At 36.2% G+C, this 17,296-nt stretch overlaps 1 protein-coding gene across 7 annotated transcripts in view; it reads right to left on the bottom strand.

Annotated features, from left to right (window-relative positions):
• The window catches only part of SWT1 (SWT1 RNA endoribonuclease homolog), an 88,433-nt gene that overhangs the window by 59,742 nt on the left and 11,395 nt on the right, over nucleotides 1-17,296 (bottom strand). For all 7 annotated transcript variants that reach the window (XM_019635563.1, XM_019635564.1, XM_019635569.1 and 4 more), the window contains 6 exons: nucleotides 13,264-13,993; nucleotides 8,447-8,506; nucleotides 7,118-7,247; nucleotides 6,039-6,140; nucleotides 5,491-5,679; nucleotides 285-378 (listed from right to left, as the gene is read on the bottom strand). In XM_019635563.1, the coding sequence (XP_019491108.1) occupies nucleotides 285-378; nucleotides 5,491-5,679; nucleotides 6,039-6,140; nucleotides 7,118-7,247; nucleotides 8,447-8,506; nucleotides 13,264-13,993 (1,305 nt within the window). The remainder of the gene's footprint in view (nucleotides 1-284; nucleotides 379-5,490; nucleotides 5,680-6,038; nucleotides 6,141-7,117; nucleotides 7,248-8,446; nucleotides 8,507-13,263; nucleotides 13,994-17,296) is intronic.

The raw sequence follows: 17,296 nt of genomic DNA, 5'->3' as shown, positions 1-17,296 counted from the left end.
TGATAGATGTGTGAACCTCTATTGTGATCATTTCATAAACAAATATCAAGTCATTATATCATTATATCATATCATTAAAACTAAAATAATGTTATATGTTAATTGTACCTCAATAAAAAAGGAAAAGAATGTGAGATGTAATTTAATATGTTTACTGACAGATTTAGAAAAGTATGCATGTTTTGATGTTTGGTATGGTAGATACAGTATGGTTTTTAAAAAATTCTTTGGTGTAATTTGCTATTTAAAAAAAAAAAAAAGAAGAAAATGACTATGCAACTCACGTGCACAGAATAACAAGAGAACAAGGGAATAATTCCTGATACTGAAGACAGCATTTCAATACTCGATCATCATTGTTCTCGTCACTCAATCCATCTGCAAATTTAGCAAAAGCAACTGTCAATAAATACTAAAAATCTAGATACCATATGAATAATCTAGACTGAATTTACATATCAAAACATCTTAAACAAAGAAAACTTTTTAAATGAAAAGAGGAAAATAAAACAGCAAAACAATACCTTGAAAATTCTGGATCTAGAACACACATAGCATAAAGTTCTGACTTTGATAAAGTGGTCAGTTTACTACTACAATGGAATAGGATATGCCTATTAACAAACTCAAAGAAATGTGATCAGTAGGTTACATGCTAGACTAGAAACCAAAAGCTATGAATTCTGGTCTCAATTCAGTCACTTAGAGATTATTCGTAAATTCTATGATTATATCATACTTAAAATTATCTCAACTTAAAAGAGATCTGTAAAGTGATAAGCTACTGTTCTACCAGCAACAGAAACATTTTCATATGTCTGCTTTGCCTTACTCTCTAAGGCAATAACATTTAGAGATTACACAAGGCAAAATGAGCCGTAGGCGTAGAACACAAAAAGTAATCCCTAGTAAATAAATGTTAATCAGCAGCCGACAGGGTGTCCTCAGCCTTCTCCAAGCCTCAAAGCGTGTAGTAAAAGTTCAGGTTTTGTGAAAATAATGCATCATGCAGAAAGAGGACCAAAGATAGTGTTTCTCCTAGGTCCTTACACTACCTGCCTCAGAACTCCCTAGAGTGCTTGTTAATAATACAGACTATATACAGGAGCCCTTGGTGAGTCCCTTACACACTTAAAAATCACAACATACTAGCCGATGAGCTTCGACTTTGTTCCCGGGTTATAACTTGTTTCCCCCTCAACTTTTAACCTATATTGTATTACTTAGTCCTCTAAACATTCAAATTAGAAAGCTCATTCATTCCTGCAATAAATATTTACATAGAGCCTGATTTGCGCCAGGTCGCTATGCTAAGCAATTGGACATGCAAAGACAAGCTCTTTGGGAGCTCACAATCTCGTAGTAAAGTCTAGACAGAACTCAGCTGATATCAGAGCATGAACCTAAGGGATATTCAATTCAGTTGCTTAATCAGACAACCAGTGAGCTAGACACAAATATATTACAGCAGCCAATTCTCCTTCTTTTTAGCTGACAGAGTAAACACCACAATAATGCAAGATAGGCAACTCAAAATCATTAGTTAATTTTAAACAACTCAATTCAGTAGACAAAAACAGAGGTTTAAAAGTCACATTGCACTGCTCAAAAGGTTTCAAATCTTAAAAATATCTGTTCTATCACTTTTTCTAGGATATTTGGGGCTGAAAACCACACCTAAAACTGCAAGAATGTTCATGAAACATTTAGTCAACACGGTTTATCTAATATTGTATGTCATTAGCATTTTTCAATATAGTATGGCTATATAAAAATGGCCACAGCATTGTATGTAACTTCTCCAATTGTTAGACAGTCAGGTTGTTTCAAATTTTTGCTGTATAAATATGCTGTGATGCACATTATTTATATAAATCACTGTGAGCATCTCTCATTATTTCTTTAGGATATATTTGTGGAAAGAGAATTGTATCTTTAGGCTTCTTGATACACACTGATAAATTAGTCTCCTGAAAAGTTACCAGTTCATATTCCCAAAGCACTGAAGCACTGCTAAGTGTTCCTAGCAGGTGTTGGGAAAAGGGAACTTTCCAAATTTAGAAGCATTAAAAAGAAATAACAAAAAAAAAAAAGAAAGGTAAAGACTAAAAATATTTGTTTGTTCGTTTATTTAATTTACTTTTCAATAGGCAATATATACTCATTTTTTAATTAAATTTATTGGGATGACACTGGTTAATAAAACTATATAGGTTTCAAGTGTACGATTCTATAATATATCATCTATATATTACATTGTGTGTTCACCACCCAGTCAATTCTCCTTCCATTACCATATTATTTTGACCCCCTTTACCCTTTTCTCCCATCCCCCACCCCCTTACCTTCTGGTAACCTCTAAACTGTTCTGGTCTATGAGTTTTTGTTTGTTTACTTAGTCTCATAAAAATTTTTATACATAAGAAATTAACAATATTAAAAACAATAAACAGGAAAATATTTGCAGTGCACAAATGTCTGACTAGCTGTATTTCTTCCTTTTGTGAATTACCTATTAATAATCTTTGTCCATTTAGGGGAAAGGGATATTTAATTTTTCTAATAAATCTCTATAAGCTTTTTATACAATGAAGACAGAGAGAATTACTGTCTATTCCAGGCCATAAATCATTAAGTACTTTAATATATTAACTCAAGCAATCTTCACAACCAGTTTTTCAGCTGGAGGTTGTTTCCCCCCATTTTATTTTACTCAGTTTCCTAACCTTTAACTTTCCCAGGTCAAGTTATAAACCAGGTAAATCAGATTTCAGATCCTATTCTCTTTTCACCACAACAAATACTACAGGAAACAAATATAATTTTGAAAAGAGTTAAGGACAAGGCTAAAATTAAAACTAAGGCTGTTTAACATGGACTACGCACATTTAAGTTGTGGCATTTTTCTTTTTTTTAATGGAGAAATGCTTGTGTAAAAAAATACATTGTTGTAATACTCAGTGATTATGTGAAAGAAAATAATACATGCAAAATGAACATTACAGTTGGCTGTAAATGTGCTTGACAGATGTAAAGTGTAATTAAAAGTTCATTTTGTTCTTGCCTTCCTCCAAATAAGTACTTTCATTTTACTCAATAATCCTGAATTGAGTTTTTTCATAAGAATTTCAGTTTATCATTAGAATATAAAACGTAATTTTATTATGATAAAAATGACTAAAGATATTTCTCAAGGACATCATAAAATCATTATCAGATGTTGATAAGATATTATCAAGAAAATAATATTATCAAGAAATTAACATTATTAAAAGATAATGCTAATAAAACATTATCAACAAAATAAATTTACTAAGTACATTGGATTTTACATACAGAATGTTTTCAATGATTAGTGTGACAAGAAAACAATGATACCAAGAAACACCTAAAGGACTTCCCTGACATAGACAATTACAGAAACAATCTATTATTATATCTACAATCTTACAATTAACAAAACAAATATCAAATAATACCATTTAAACATTAAAGTGAAATAATACAGGTTTCAAGGAAGACACCTAGAAATGAAACAACACAGTAAAACAACACAGAAGTTTGAGACAACTACCATGACTTATCGCCCTTAATCATCAAAGAAGCATGGACTGAAAAGGTCAAAGTATCAAAAAAGCACATGGAAAAAAAAAAAGAAACATAACAAGCATCTATAAATAATAAAGGTGGCCAAAATATCTATCCTAAAATGAGCTCTTCTAAAATAATTTTCAAAGCCAATCTATTGAAGGAATTTCTGTCTAGGACAAGTGCTTAACCTTTGTGTCTCAATTTCCTCCCCAATAAAATGGGGCTAATAAGAGTATATTCCACAATACTATAAGGTTTGAATGAGATATTAGCTGTACGGCACTTGGAAAAGGGTCTGGAGAATAATGCCATATAAGTGTTATCTATTATTATCAGTGTTATTATGTAATAAAATATAATTTGTATCAACAAACTAAAAAAAAAAACATTAAGAGTGAGCAAAATTCCCACCTCTAAGGAGTGGGGTTTTGCTGAAATGATGGTTTACATCAGCGTTTAATTTTTGTTAATTGTGTAGTTGTTTAAAAAAAAGTCTTGGGCAGCTGGTTAGCTCAGTTGGTTAGAGCGCAGTGCTCTTAACACCAAGGTTGCAGGTTCGATTCCCACATGGACCACTGAGCTGCACCCTCTACAACTAGACTGAAACAACTACTTGACTTGGAGCTGATGGGTCCTAGAAAAACACACTGTCCCCCAATAAAAATCTTTAAAAAACAAAGTCTTATTTGTAAGCAACACAAACCAAATTATTTATGAGTAAAAATGATATGATAGTATATCTGGGATTTGTTTCAAACTACTGCAGGAGTTCCAGTGAGTTCCAGGAGCAACAAGTTGACAATTACTGAAAATAAGTGATGGGTACATAGGGATTCACTATATTATTCTATGTTTGCATTTTAAATTTTGCATAATGAAAGTAAAAAAAAAGACTAAGGTGTTTAATTTAACAATGTGTTCAAACATTTTAATATTGTCTTAACTCTAATAAGTGAAATTTATTTGTGGTTTTATTTTAAAAGCTTGAAACAAATCACACAAAGTCCCTACTTAAAATGCACAAGTATTGTTGCTGGAATATACTAAGAGCTAATAAATATGGAATGAATAAATGAATGGTGGAAGCCCTTTTTCTTCAGAGATTTAAGACTAAATAGCTGCCAAAAGCCTTCTCAGCATCAATACCACGACTAGATACATCTTAGGATGAGTTCTTTCATATCTTATGGTGAATGTGGGTACAGTAGATAACATACATCCATGATATTTAAAATAATGTAAGTCCACACATATAAATAGATCTGAGTTGGGAAGAAACTCATTTTTGAAGAATGAAATAAATCCTCTAAATGGATGTATGAACTCTGTAGAGGCAACAATGTTGCTTTACACAAAGGGGTTTTTTTCCCCAAAAAGACTTATATAAAACATAATGAGCACACTCCGATTCTAAGACTAGAGTGATTTTAAAATGACTGAAAAGAAACTAACGTGGAAATAAAATAAAATCAGAAGATCTATTGACCTTTATTATAGAAACACCCCCTTATTACAAATTCTGACAAACGAGAGGAAAACAATGCCTGCCTCTGCATTATGCTAACTGCATGCAGTGATAGATTAGAAACCTAGACGACTTACGGGCCTCATCACTCTACAATGGTATTTAAAAAGAAGAAGCCAGAGTACTGTAGCATAGATTACTATACATACAGAACTCTATGGTCACTATGTGAAATACAGGCATAATGTAGGAAGGTCTAAAAGAAGCCGAAAAATATAAATGAAAGGCCCCTCCCTGTCCCAAACCATCACTATGTTCTGCCATTCACATTGCAATGGTTATAAACTTTTAAAAAGTTTTGCACCATTTCTCTCCAATGAGTCAACACCCAAACAAATCTTATACAGGAAGCACCCTGAGAGAGTAATACTTACAAAGTTTTTGAGATGCAAGTTGTATCGATTGACCCCACAGCTTTCTATCTTGACTTTTGAGACTGTCATTGATGAAATGAACCGCAAGTATAGCTTTGCTCTGAGCATATTTGAGTAGCTTTCCGGCCTTCATACGATCTAGCTCTTGCACAACCACCCAGGGAATTATTAACACAAGTCCGTCAAAGCCTAAAAAATAAAAAAGATGTCTTAGAAGTCAACAAATATTTATGGAGCTTCTAAACTGAACCGCTGTAGGACAAATGAAAGTTATAAAGTAGGGAACTCACAATCTAAATGAAGAAATAGTACATAAAAATGAAAATTAAAAACAGATGTGTCAAAAGAATGTTGGAGATCAAAGAAGAGTAAGTTTAGATTGCATAGGTTAACCCATGAAGGCTTATTTTCTTTTTAAGCTTAATATATTATGCTTACGAGCATATTCAAATGGAAACGTGTTTGCGGGGGGGGGGGGCACATCCCCGTTAACATAAAATATCAATCAAATAAGAAAATCAGAGTCAGTAAATATGTTTTATAAATACCTGGAATTTCTGTTGTCTTTAAAAGTCTAACAAATTTGAGATGATTCATCAGAATATTTGTGTCAATGACAATTAGAAGCTTTTTGTCTGAAGCAGTATTTGCTAGAGAAAAAGAGCAAAGTTAGGATTCCGCGACACTTGGTAAGGCTTCTTTAATAACTGAAATTTTGAAGTCATAGAACTTTGATATCATTCTTAAGAGAAGGCAGTTCTTTAGACAACAAAAACAAAACTGCATTTACTCCAATTTGTAAGAGAAAGAACAGTAATAACAAATTAATAATTAATTATCTACCAGTAAATATTATGAATTGCTTATGGATGTATTTAAATCATAAACTACTGACTTGTCCCAGTAGTAACTATGTTGCCAAACCCTGTCCTGCATCACTGGTAGTTGTGCACTTAGAAATTATAAGCTAATTTTAACATACTCTGAGTGAAATATAATTGAAAAGCTAAATAATATGTAAAAGAAAGAAAACATAATATTAGCATTGTTATTTTATAAGGCCATTGTGAGGGACACATAAATTAATGCACACATAAACAGTAAATTGAAAAATTAAATATGAATGTAATGTAGCACTACTATTTTTACAAACACAATTTAAAATAGTATACTAATATATTTTGGATAATATCTATCATTATCTTCTTCCATTAGTAAGAATGATCAAAATTTTACTATACAAGCAAAAAAAAATCCATGAATATAATACTTTTGAGAAATTTACATTATTTTTGATCAGTGCTTTACATAGCTGAAGTTGTTAAAAGTTATGATTAATACCAGGAATAAAAGGCAACTCATAACTCTGGTTACAGCCCCTTGGAAAAAAGAGGAAGAGAAAATATGCCTGACTACCTAATAATCTAATAATTGGAGATACATACAAACAAACGATGATAAGAAAAATATTAAACCTGATTCCTGTAGCTAAAAGAAATACACTGCAGTCTGTTTCAAATGATCATGTTTTAACATTTTTCATCGAAACACTATAAAAGTTGAATTGGCACAGTCATTCTTAAGAAAGCACAAGAGGTCATAAATATCGTGTACACATAGGGTATACCAGCAGAGGAACGTCCATCATCTTCCACCAAATCAATCTCCATACTCGTTAGCTCTCCAGGAGGTGGAACCACAGGCAAATCCACACTTTTTCCCACACGGGCAGCATGAAGCTCTTCTACTATCTGCATCTAAATTGTAAAAGACCCGCAATAAAATATCTTGACTTACTCTGCAGATTAATAGGAAAGCAATTAATTCTTAATTAATTCACTTGAGGTGGTTTGTGTAAAGAAAAATATTTACAAAAACTATGGAGGCAGCATGTTAAAAGAATAGAGATTTATAAACATACGTAGGGTTTTTAAAATAGCTCTTTTCTTATTACCTCTGTACCCTTAGGCAAGCAAATTATTTAACTTCCTTGGGTCTCAGTTTGTTCATCTACAAAATAGGAATGTTAACTATATTTCCTTTTAGTATTTTTTGAGGATTAAATGAAATAATATGAAGCTCCTTGCACAGGACCTAGTACATTCTCATGCCCATTCTTACTTCAAAGTGTTTTAGGAGCCAAATATGTTTTTATCCAGATGAGAGCAACACACTCCTTGAGATTCTAAGATTGTTCATGAACCATCAGAAATTGAAATCTAGATATTAAGACCCTTCTCACTTCAGCGAAGTAGTTCCCTGAGGTATTCTGATGCAAAGAAATGGAAATATAGTCTAGCTTTAGAGCAGAGGTGAGAAATCTTTCTCCTGTCAAGGGGCACTTACCCATAAGACAGAAAAATACAACTGACCCTCAGTAATAAAAAGCAATTAATATACTTTTAAAGTCCTCCTTAAATAGAAAAATATGAAATGGTCTATGAACCTAATTTTAATTTAGAATCAGGGAACATACAATTCTAAGCAATAATTCCATGAGGATCAATCAGGAGAATCTAGCTGGGAAATGATGCAACAAGTAAAAAAATAATTACGTATGCACGCTTGTTTTCACTGACCAACATTCTCATCTTATTGCTGATTAGAAAAACTGGGCAAAAAAACATGTTAGTATCATACTGCATTCTGGCAAACCCAGGCATAAGCATGCCAAAGCGTGGTAACATTAAATCACGCATTAAATTTGCATAACTTGTAGGCCATGGGCTCCATGCTCTTTATTCAAAACAGATTAGAGCTCATTAGAAACAAAGGCAAAAAGGTGATCAAGTAAATGTTACTACTTTTCCAAACAGTTTTCTGTGACTTCATAAAAACTTACATATTGATTTAAGTACAGTGTTACCAAGGTTTTTATAGTCACTTTTTTATTAAAATAGAACTGTTTGACTTAATTTCATTAAAAATATTGAAAGTAAATAAGGATATCAGTAACCTCTTGATCTGTATCTTGAATACTTTCAAGTGACACTGAAGAACTTGGTGCTTCAAAACTCTGAAACGAAAAGTAATTTTATTAGTTAAGAACGAAGCATATGCCCACAGTGGAGTTGCTCAACCTTGGCACTAATGGCTTTTGAGGTGGGATGATTCTTTGTTGGGGACTGTCCTATGCATTGTAGGACGTTTAGCAGCATCTGTGGCCTCTACCTACTAGATGCCAGTAGCACTAACCCCTCACAATCCTGACAACCAAAAATGTCTCCATCAAGTCAACTACCAAATGCCCCCGAAGGGGTGGAATTGACCCCAGACAAGAAATTGCCCCTAAAATAGAAAAGCCTCATTTTATTAAGGCATGAAACATGACAGAAATTCTTTAGGATTTACTCATTCACATTTATATTCCAAAAAATATTCATATTATAACTACATGCCACCCTAAGAAACAGAAAGAACCATGGCAAAGGCAAACGAGCTGGTCTTCAGTGGTGGGCAATTTTCATCCAGGAGTCACTGAGCCATTTCTAAAAGTTGACATGACACAACAAGGACAGGAACTCGAAGATGATAATATGGCTGAGAGGAAAGGCTAAAAAAATGCAAAGCTGTATTTATTATACATAGATGGAGCACCAGAGGTTTGTGTTTTATTTTTTTGTCTTCTAGCAGAGATTGAAAACCTCTCCAATTCCAACTTTTCACTGGCACTTTTGCTGAGCAGAGAGACCTACCTGACCCTATGTACAGGTAACAGAGCTCAGCAAAAGACACTACTGAGCAAAATCATCTAAGAATTCTCCAAGATAATACCAAACTCATATGTATTTTACAGGAAGCTGTATATGGTACAAATCACAAACCGTCTTTAAAGAAGGGTTGCTTTATTGGGAATTCAGTCTTCCCATAACTATATGCATCACACACATAGGCCCCTCAGAGCTTCATTATTCTATGATCCTGGATTTCACAACCCCTTCTCCACCTGACATTAAATCTCCCTAGATCTTTAAGGTTCTCTTCAACAAAGAAGTGTCAAGCGAGTTACAGATTATCATCAGAACTTCCTGGAACGCTTGACATTCCAAGTCTTCACTCTTTCACTTAGGTCACTACTACCCTTCACTCTCTTAGACCACAGGCCACTTCCAGTGACTTCAATACACTTTCTATCATCTAAAAACCCAGAAAAGTTCATATCAATTGTCCCTGAGAACTGTCTATTAAAAAAGAAAGTCTTAGTGGGCATTTAACTGCCCTCCCTTATCATGCTTTATTAAATACATGGATTGGGATAAAGGCCTCTCTGAGGATGACAAAAGAGAGTATCAATAATGAGAATAATAATGTTTTTATCTACCGGGATGATTCTAAACTGAAAACCTGATTATATGGCTTCCCTGATTAGATTTCAATGGTTCTGTACCATCTACAGGATACAAGATAAAATCTTTCTCATGGGATGCAAAATCGTCCATTGTCTGGACCCTGGCTGCCTCTCCTACTTCTTCTCCTATATATTCTCTCCACATCTCAACTGAAGTGCCCACGTCCGCTCTTGCCATGCAATTTCACAGCTCTGTGCCATGACACACTGGACCTCTACCCTGGCAGGACATCACTTCTATTCCTAGCACTACACGCCCTTCAATACCCAGCTGAAAATCTCCACCTTACGGGCACTTCCTTAACTCGCCCCCAAATTTGTACTAACACCAACACAACTCTTGGGGCTCTAACATTTACTTCACTCTATTGCAAATGTGTTTGTTTACTAATCTGACTCCCTGGGAGCTTCTTGAGGATGATCATCTTATTCATCTCTAAATCCCTAATACCAAGAAATGTACCTCATACATAATGGGTACTTTTAATTAATGTTTAAAAAACTGATGAATTTCTACCTCACAAACTTGTAAGGATTAAGTGGGATGCTGTTTATAAAAGTGGCCTATAAACTATATTTCTAGAATACAAGTTTGCAATGTTGGTGGAGGTACAATCTATATCAAAGAACTATAAAACACAGGAAACAAAATAAGTTATTTTCTCTTAGGAAAGCATAACAGGATTACTAAATAATAGGATTACTAAATCCAGAAAATACAATTATTTCCTTGTAAAGTACACTCATGATTTTTGGAAATTAAGAATTATCTATTGAGGAATTTATGAGGAAAACAACAAACATAATATTGAAATGATTCTCTATTGTCAATAACGTTGGGAGCCGATTGAGGACAGCTGGGGATACTGAGGCTGTGGCAAACTGCTACATGCCTCTGTGCAGGACCCTATGCCTAAGGGAGCAGCTGGATAAGAGAGTCTGCTTAGTAACTGCATAAGCAAGGCTTAGACACTCCCAAAAGTATCCATTCCCACAGCAAGCCAACCGCAGAGCCCACCGCAAGGCTTATTTACAGTTTCACTATGGACTCATTGCTTAGGGGATTTCGGGCCTAGTTCCTGGTTTCTGTACGCCTACGCCCAAAGCCCCCTGCTGAAACCCCCTACCAAAATCCCCTGTGCATAGCTAGGGAAATTTCCCTGCAAAAGAGGAAGTTGCTTTCTATATAACCAGTGTGTATCCAATAAACAGTGGCACTCTCCGCCACCGGCGGCAGAGTGTCCCTCCTGCTCCCAGCTTTTGTCTCTATTCTCTTTATTTCTCATCTCCCACCCAATCCTCTCAGGGACCTTTTCTGTGAGTTCCTGGCTGACGAGCCAGGGGCGTTCGGTTGAGTGAGCTGGTCTCGTTCACAATAATATAGGAAAGATAATATATTCAAGATAAGAACAATATTTACTTGCTTTCTGCTCCTGTGTCTTAATAACTTTAAGTCAGATACAGCTGTTATCAAAGGAACAGTTTATAAAGAGCTTTAATTGCAATAACTATAAAGTAATCATGCAAAAATTTCTTCCCCTACAACTTAATATTCATGCTATGTCCCTTTTGGTTTGTGTGGTAATTCTATACAGGGACCAAAAGTAACGAGAAAATGTACTGCAGGTGGGGGAACACCAAGCAATGACACAAAAATGTGCACTGAATGTACTGGCAAGTTCAAATACCTTTCTTTCATTTTATTCTAGAGAACTGGTTATTAACTCAGGAAGAAAACTGGAGGTTGTTTTCCTTTAAGAAAGCAATAGAGAGCCGGCCAAGTGGCGCACTGGCTAAGAGTTTGCTTGGGACGCCAGCTCTGAGCAGCAGGACACTGGTTTGGATCCCACATGAGGGCCAGTGACGCTGCACCCTCTACAGCTAAGATGATGAACAACAGCTCGACCTGGAGCTGGGCTGCCATGAGTTGCCGGCGCGGCGTAGGCTGCAGTGGAGCTGCAGTGGAGCTGCAGTGAGTTACCGTGAGTGGCTAGCCGCCAGTGTGAGCTGCCAAGAGCCGCCATGAGCGGCTGTCCAGTGGCCAGTGACCGATCTGCCTCACCTGGGAAGAGCACAATGATAATACCAACATGGGCCAGTGAAGCAACGTCCTCCACAACTAGACTGAAGAACAAAAGGACAGCAACTTGTCTGTTCCCCTTCCCCAATTACCCAATAAAATCTTTAAAAAAAAGAAAGAAAGCAATAGAAAGAACAAATTCCATTTCTTTACCTCTTTGGAACCCTTCAAGTTCATAGAATGAAAAGTATCCTCCCTCAAGCTCTTCGGGCCTCCGTGGTTACATAATCCCTCCATTTTTCAGAGGAAGTATCTTACTACTGCAATCTATAGTCTTGACACCTAAAAGCAGGTAGACTCAGCCACTCCTGTTTATAAGCAGTCTCTAAACTTCAGAATTTCTGAAGCTCTAAAGTTCTGAAGTTCCAAAGTTCTAAAAATTCTCTTACAGGTAAGGAATTTTGCCATAGAAACAAAGCTATAGAGAACAGGTTCTCAAATGAGTCCACAAATGCCAATTTATTCCATAATTGAGAAACAAAATAGGTGTGCCCAGCTTTCCAGCCAGGATCTCTGCACATGCAGTTAGATCCCTTTGCCTGGAACACCCCTGCTTCTCCCATCCCACCTCACCTCTACCTAAACAACTCTTATTCACTCTTTAGTTCTCAGCTTAAATGTTACTCCCTCTGGTAAACCTTCAACTAATCCCTTCACAGTGTACCAGGCCATGTTGATCCCCTGCTGTGAGCGCCCATATTGTGGTTAAGTACTTACCACACTTGGGTGATTGCTGTGTCTCACCTGAATAAGCCTCTGAAAACAGACTGTGTCCCTTACAGTTTATTTTATAGTATTGCCTGGCACACAGCAGCACTCAAAAAATAATTTGCTGAAGGAATAAGCTATTCAGAATACTAACCCCTAGGTGTTCCATAGTACCTGGGGTTAAAGAAATGCCTAAGAGACTATCCTGGTGCTTTTCGTTTTTCGTTTCTTTTTTATTAGGGGAGCAGTGTGTTTTTCCAGGACCCATCAACTCCAAGTCAAGTAGTCATTTCAATCTAGTTGTGGAGGGCACAACTCAGTGGCCCATGTGGGAATTGAACCGGCAACCTTGATGTTATGAGCACTGAGCTCTAAACAACTGAGTTAACTGGCCGCCCCCTACAGTGCTTTTCTTAAAGGACTAACTGTAACTGCTTCTTTCTAAATTTTTACACATTCTTCTATTATGGATCCTTGATACTTGCCAGAATTATCTTCCTAAAAAAGCTGGAATTAAGGGGTGAAGGAACCAGCATATATCTTCCTAAATTTGAATCGTACCTCTAGATGAATAAAACATCATCAGTTATTGTATTACTCTTTGCTAAAACCTATTCTTTGTTTTGCACTACTTTACCTGGGTTGGGTTTTCACCAGAACTTGAATCATTACTTTCTTGATGCTCATGGTATTTTCCTTTCCATTCACGAACACTTTGCTTATATGTGGAATCTGAAGATAAATGTTTACTTTTGTGCCTCGTCAAATTTAATGAAACCTGAGTGCTTTCCAGGCATTCTTTTTTCTTCTGCTTAGTCTTTGACTTGTTAGAGTTTAAACTGAAGACATTTTCTTCTACAAGCTTTTGATGAATATCACGGGATTTTATTGGAATTTTGAAACTGATCTTCCTTCTAGATTCGAAGGGCTCCTTGACTATTGTGTTGGAATTACAATCCTGAAAAAGTTGGATTCTCTTGCATTTTTCCAAAACACATTTTTCAGAATTGTCTCTAGACTTACTGTGCCTTCCTTTTTTGAGTTCCTTCATCTTCTCTCTCTGAGCAAGGGAATGAGGACATTTTTTGTCACTTGCGTGGCTTTCAGCTTTAGGTTTCATATCTTTGGGAATCTTAGAACTGCTAAGGTATTTAATTCCATGGTCAAGTGTACGCCTAACATTTGTCAATTTGATATCTTTCAAATCTACACATTTACTCATGGCTTCTTTAGTTCCATTTGAAGGAGAACTCTGTGGAATGATTTGATTATCATTTGAATATGATGCTTCTTGAAGATTAATAGGTCCCTGGGGTGAAGAATAGACTTTTGGTCTCTTTCTTGGAGTCTCAGTGTCTATATTCAGCCTGTAAAGCAACACAGAAACCTAGGTTATATTACAATTATACATGGTTACACAAAATTTTCATTGTATCATTTTAGTAGGAAATGACAGAACTAGCCTGACACAAACTTCATAAAAAGTAGAAATGACTACATTAAGAATGAAGTGAAAGGCCAGCCGCGTGGCTCAGTTGGTTAAGAGTTGGCTTAAGAGCGCGAGCTCTGAGCAACAGGCCCAGTGGTTCAATTCCCACATGGGCCAGTGATGCTGCACCCGAGCTGAGCTGCCGCTTGAGCTGCCAACAGGTGGCAGGATGGCTCAGCTGGTGTAACAACAAGACTGCCTGTTCGATGGTGGGCTATGCCTACCCAGCAACTAAGACTGAACTCGGCACCTTGAGCTGAGCTGCCACCCGGATGGCTCAGTGGATGGAGCTCGCACTGTTAACAACAAAGCTGCTGGTTCGACTCCCGCATGGGATGGTGGCTACGCCCACCCACAACTAAGATTGTAACACAGCACTTTGAGCTTGGAGGCCCGAGCTGCTGACAGGAAGCCAGATGGCGAATGGTGTCCTCCACAACTAAGATCGAAGAACAACAACTTGGCTGATCCCTCTCCCCAATTCCCCAACATTATCCCCTTCCCCAACTCCCCAATTTAAAAAAAATAAAAAAAATAGTTAAGTGGAAAGGATTACTAAACAAATGGTGTTGGAAAAATTGGTTTGCTGTTTGGAAAAAAAACAAATTTACAGCTTTATAAAATGCCAAACATAAATTCCAAATAGATTAAACTCTTAAGTGCAAAATAATGATCATAATTGCTATAATTCATATCAAACCCTTAAAAATCACAGGGGGAAAAAGGAATACCTATCTGATTTCTTAAGGGAACTTCCTAAACTTAACAGCAGTGGGAAAAATCACAAGGGAAATAGTAATTGTAAATGACTATTTACTTTAAAACTTTAGCATATTAAAAATAACAAACAAAATTCAAAGAACTGGGAAATGGCATTTGCTATATATGTGACAGCTTATTAGCCTTAGTAGATAAAAAGCTCATCAAACAGTACAAAGCAAGGATGCCTACTTTCACCATTTTTATGTAACATAGTACTGGAAGTTCTAAGTCACAGCAATCAGACAAGAAAAAGAAATAAAAGGCATCCAAAATGGAAATAAGGAAGTAAAATTGTCAATATTTGCAGATGACATGATACTATACAGAGAGAACCCCAAAGATTCCACCAAAAAGCTATTAGAACTGATAAATGAATTTAGTAAAGTAGCAGGATAGAAAATTAATATTCAGAAATTGGTTGCATTTTTATACACCAATAACGAGCTATCAGAAAGAGAAATTATGAAAACAATCCCAACTGCATAAAACTGCATCAAACTGCATTAAAACTGCATCAAAAATAAATAAAATACTTAGAAATAAATTTAACCAAGGAAATAAAAAACCTGTACTCAGAAAATTATAAGACATTGAGATAAATTAGATACAAATAAATGGAAATGTATACCATGTTCATGGATAGGAAGAATTAACATAGTTAAAATGTCCATACTACCCAAAACAATATATAGATTCAATGCAATCCCTATCAAAATACCAAAGGCGGGTTGGCTGAGTGGCGTGTTGGTTAAGAGCTGGCTTGGGATGCCAGAGAGCCCCAGTTCGGATCCCACATATGAGGGCCAGTGACACTACCCTTTACAGCTAAGATGCTGAACAACAGCTCAACCTGGAGCTGGGATGCCATGAGTCGCCGGCGACGGCAGGTGGGTTGCCATGAACTACCGTGTGTAGCCAGCATCCAGCGTGAGCAGCCAGCAGCCAGTGTGAGTGGCCAGCAGCCACTGTGAGCGACCGTTCAGAAGCCAGCGACTGATCTGCCTCGCCAGGGAAGAGCGCAATGATGGTGCCAACTTGGGCCAGTGAAGTGACGTCCTCCACAACTAGACTGAAGAACAACAGGAGAGCAACTTGTCTGTTCCCCTTCCCCCAATTCCCCAATTAAAAAAAAAAATACACGAATGGCATTTTTCACAGAACTAGAACAAATAATCCTAAAACCTATATGGAACCATAAAAGACCCTGAATAGCCATAGCAACCCTGAGAAATAAGAACAAAGCTGGAGTTATCATGCTACCCAATATCAAATTATACTATATGGCCAATAGTAATCAAAATAGCATGGTATTGGCATAAAAACATACACATAGATCAACAGAACAGAATGAAGAGCCCAGAAATAAATCCATGCCTATATGGTCATTTTAACTAAGACAGAGGAAGCAGGAATATACACTGGAGTAAAGACAATCTATTCAATCAACGGTGCTGGGAAAACTGGATAGATACATGCAAAAAAATGAAACTGGACCACCTTCTTACTCCATATACAAGAATAAACTCAAAATGGATTCAAGGCTTAAACCATAAAACTCCTAGAAGAAAACATAGGACGTAAACTCTCAGATATTACCCTTAGTAATACTTTTACTGATATATCCCCTTGGGTAGGGAGATAAAAAAATAAACAAATGGGATTACATTAAACTAAAAAGTTTAGTTTAGCAAAGGAAACCATCAACAAAACAAAAATACATCCTACTGAATGGGAGTAGATATTTGCCAATGATACATCTGATAGGGGGTTAATAACCAAATTTTATAAAAAACTCATACAACACCAAAAAAACAAACAATCCAATTAACAAATGGGCAGGAAACGTGAAGAGACATTTCTCTAAAGAGGATATACAGATGGCCAATAGACATATAAAAAGGTGCTCAACATCACTAATCATTAGAGAAATGGAAATTAAAACCACAATGAGATATCACCTCACTCCTGTCAGAATGGCTGTCATCAATAAATCAACCAAGAACAAGTGTTTGTAAGGATGTGGAGAAAAGGGAACCCTTGTGCACTGTGGGTAGGGTTACAAATTGTAAAAAAAAAGTGTGCCACTATAGAAAACAGTATTGAGGGTCCTCAAAAAATTAAAACTAGAACTACCTTATGACCCAGCAATGCCACTCTTAGGTATCTATCCAGGGAAATCCAAAACACTAATTCAAAAAAATATATGCCCCCCTATGTTTATTGCAATGCTATTCACAATAGCCAAGATATGGAAACAACCGAACTGTCCATTGATAGGTGACTGGATAAAGAAACTATGGTACATTTATACAATGGAGTATTACTCTGCCATAAAAAAGAATGAAATCTTACCATTTGCAACAAAATAGACGGACCTAGAGGACATTATGCTAAGTGAAGTAAGTCAGACTGAGAAAGA

This window comes from Hipposideros armiger, unplaced genomic scaffold, assembly GCF_001890085.2.
Source record: "Hipposideros armiger isolate ML-2016 unplaced genomic scaffold, ASM189008v1 scaffold_22, whole genome shotgun sequence".
Lineage (NCBI taxonomy): Eukaryota > Metazoa > Chordata > Mammalia > Chiroptera > Hipposideridae > Hipposideros > Hipposideros armiger.
Note: the sequence above shows the minus strand (reverse complement) of the source record. Positions and strands in the feature narration are given on the sequence as shown.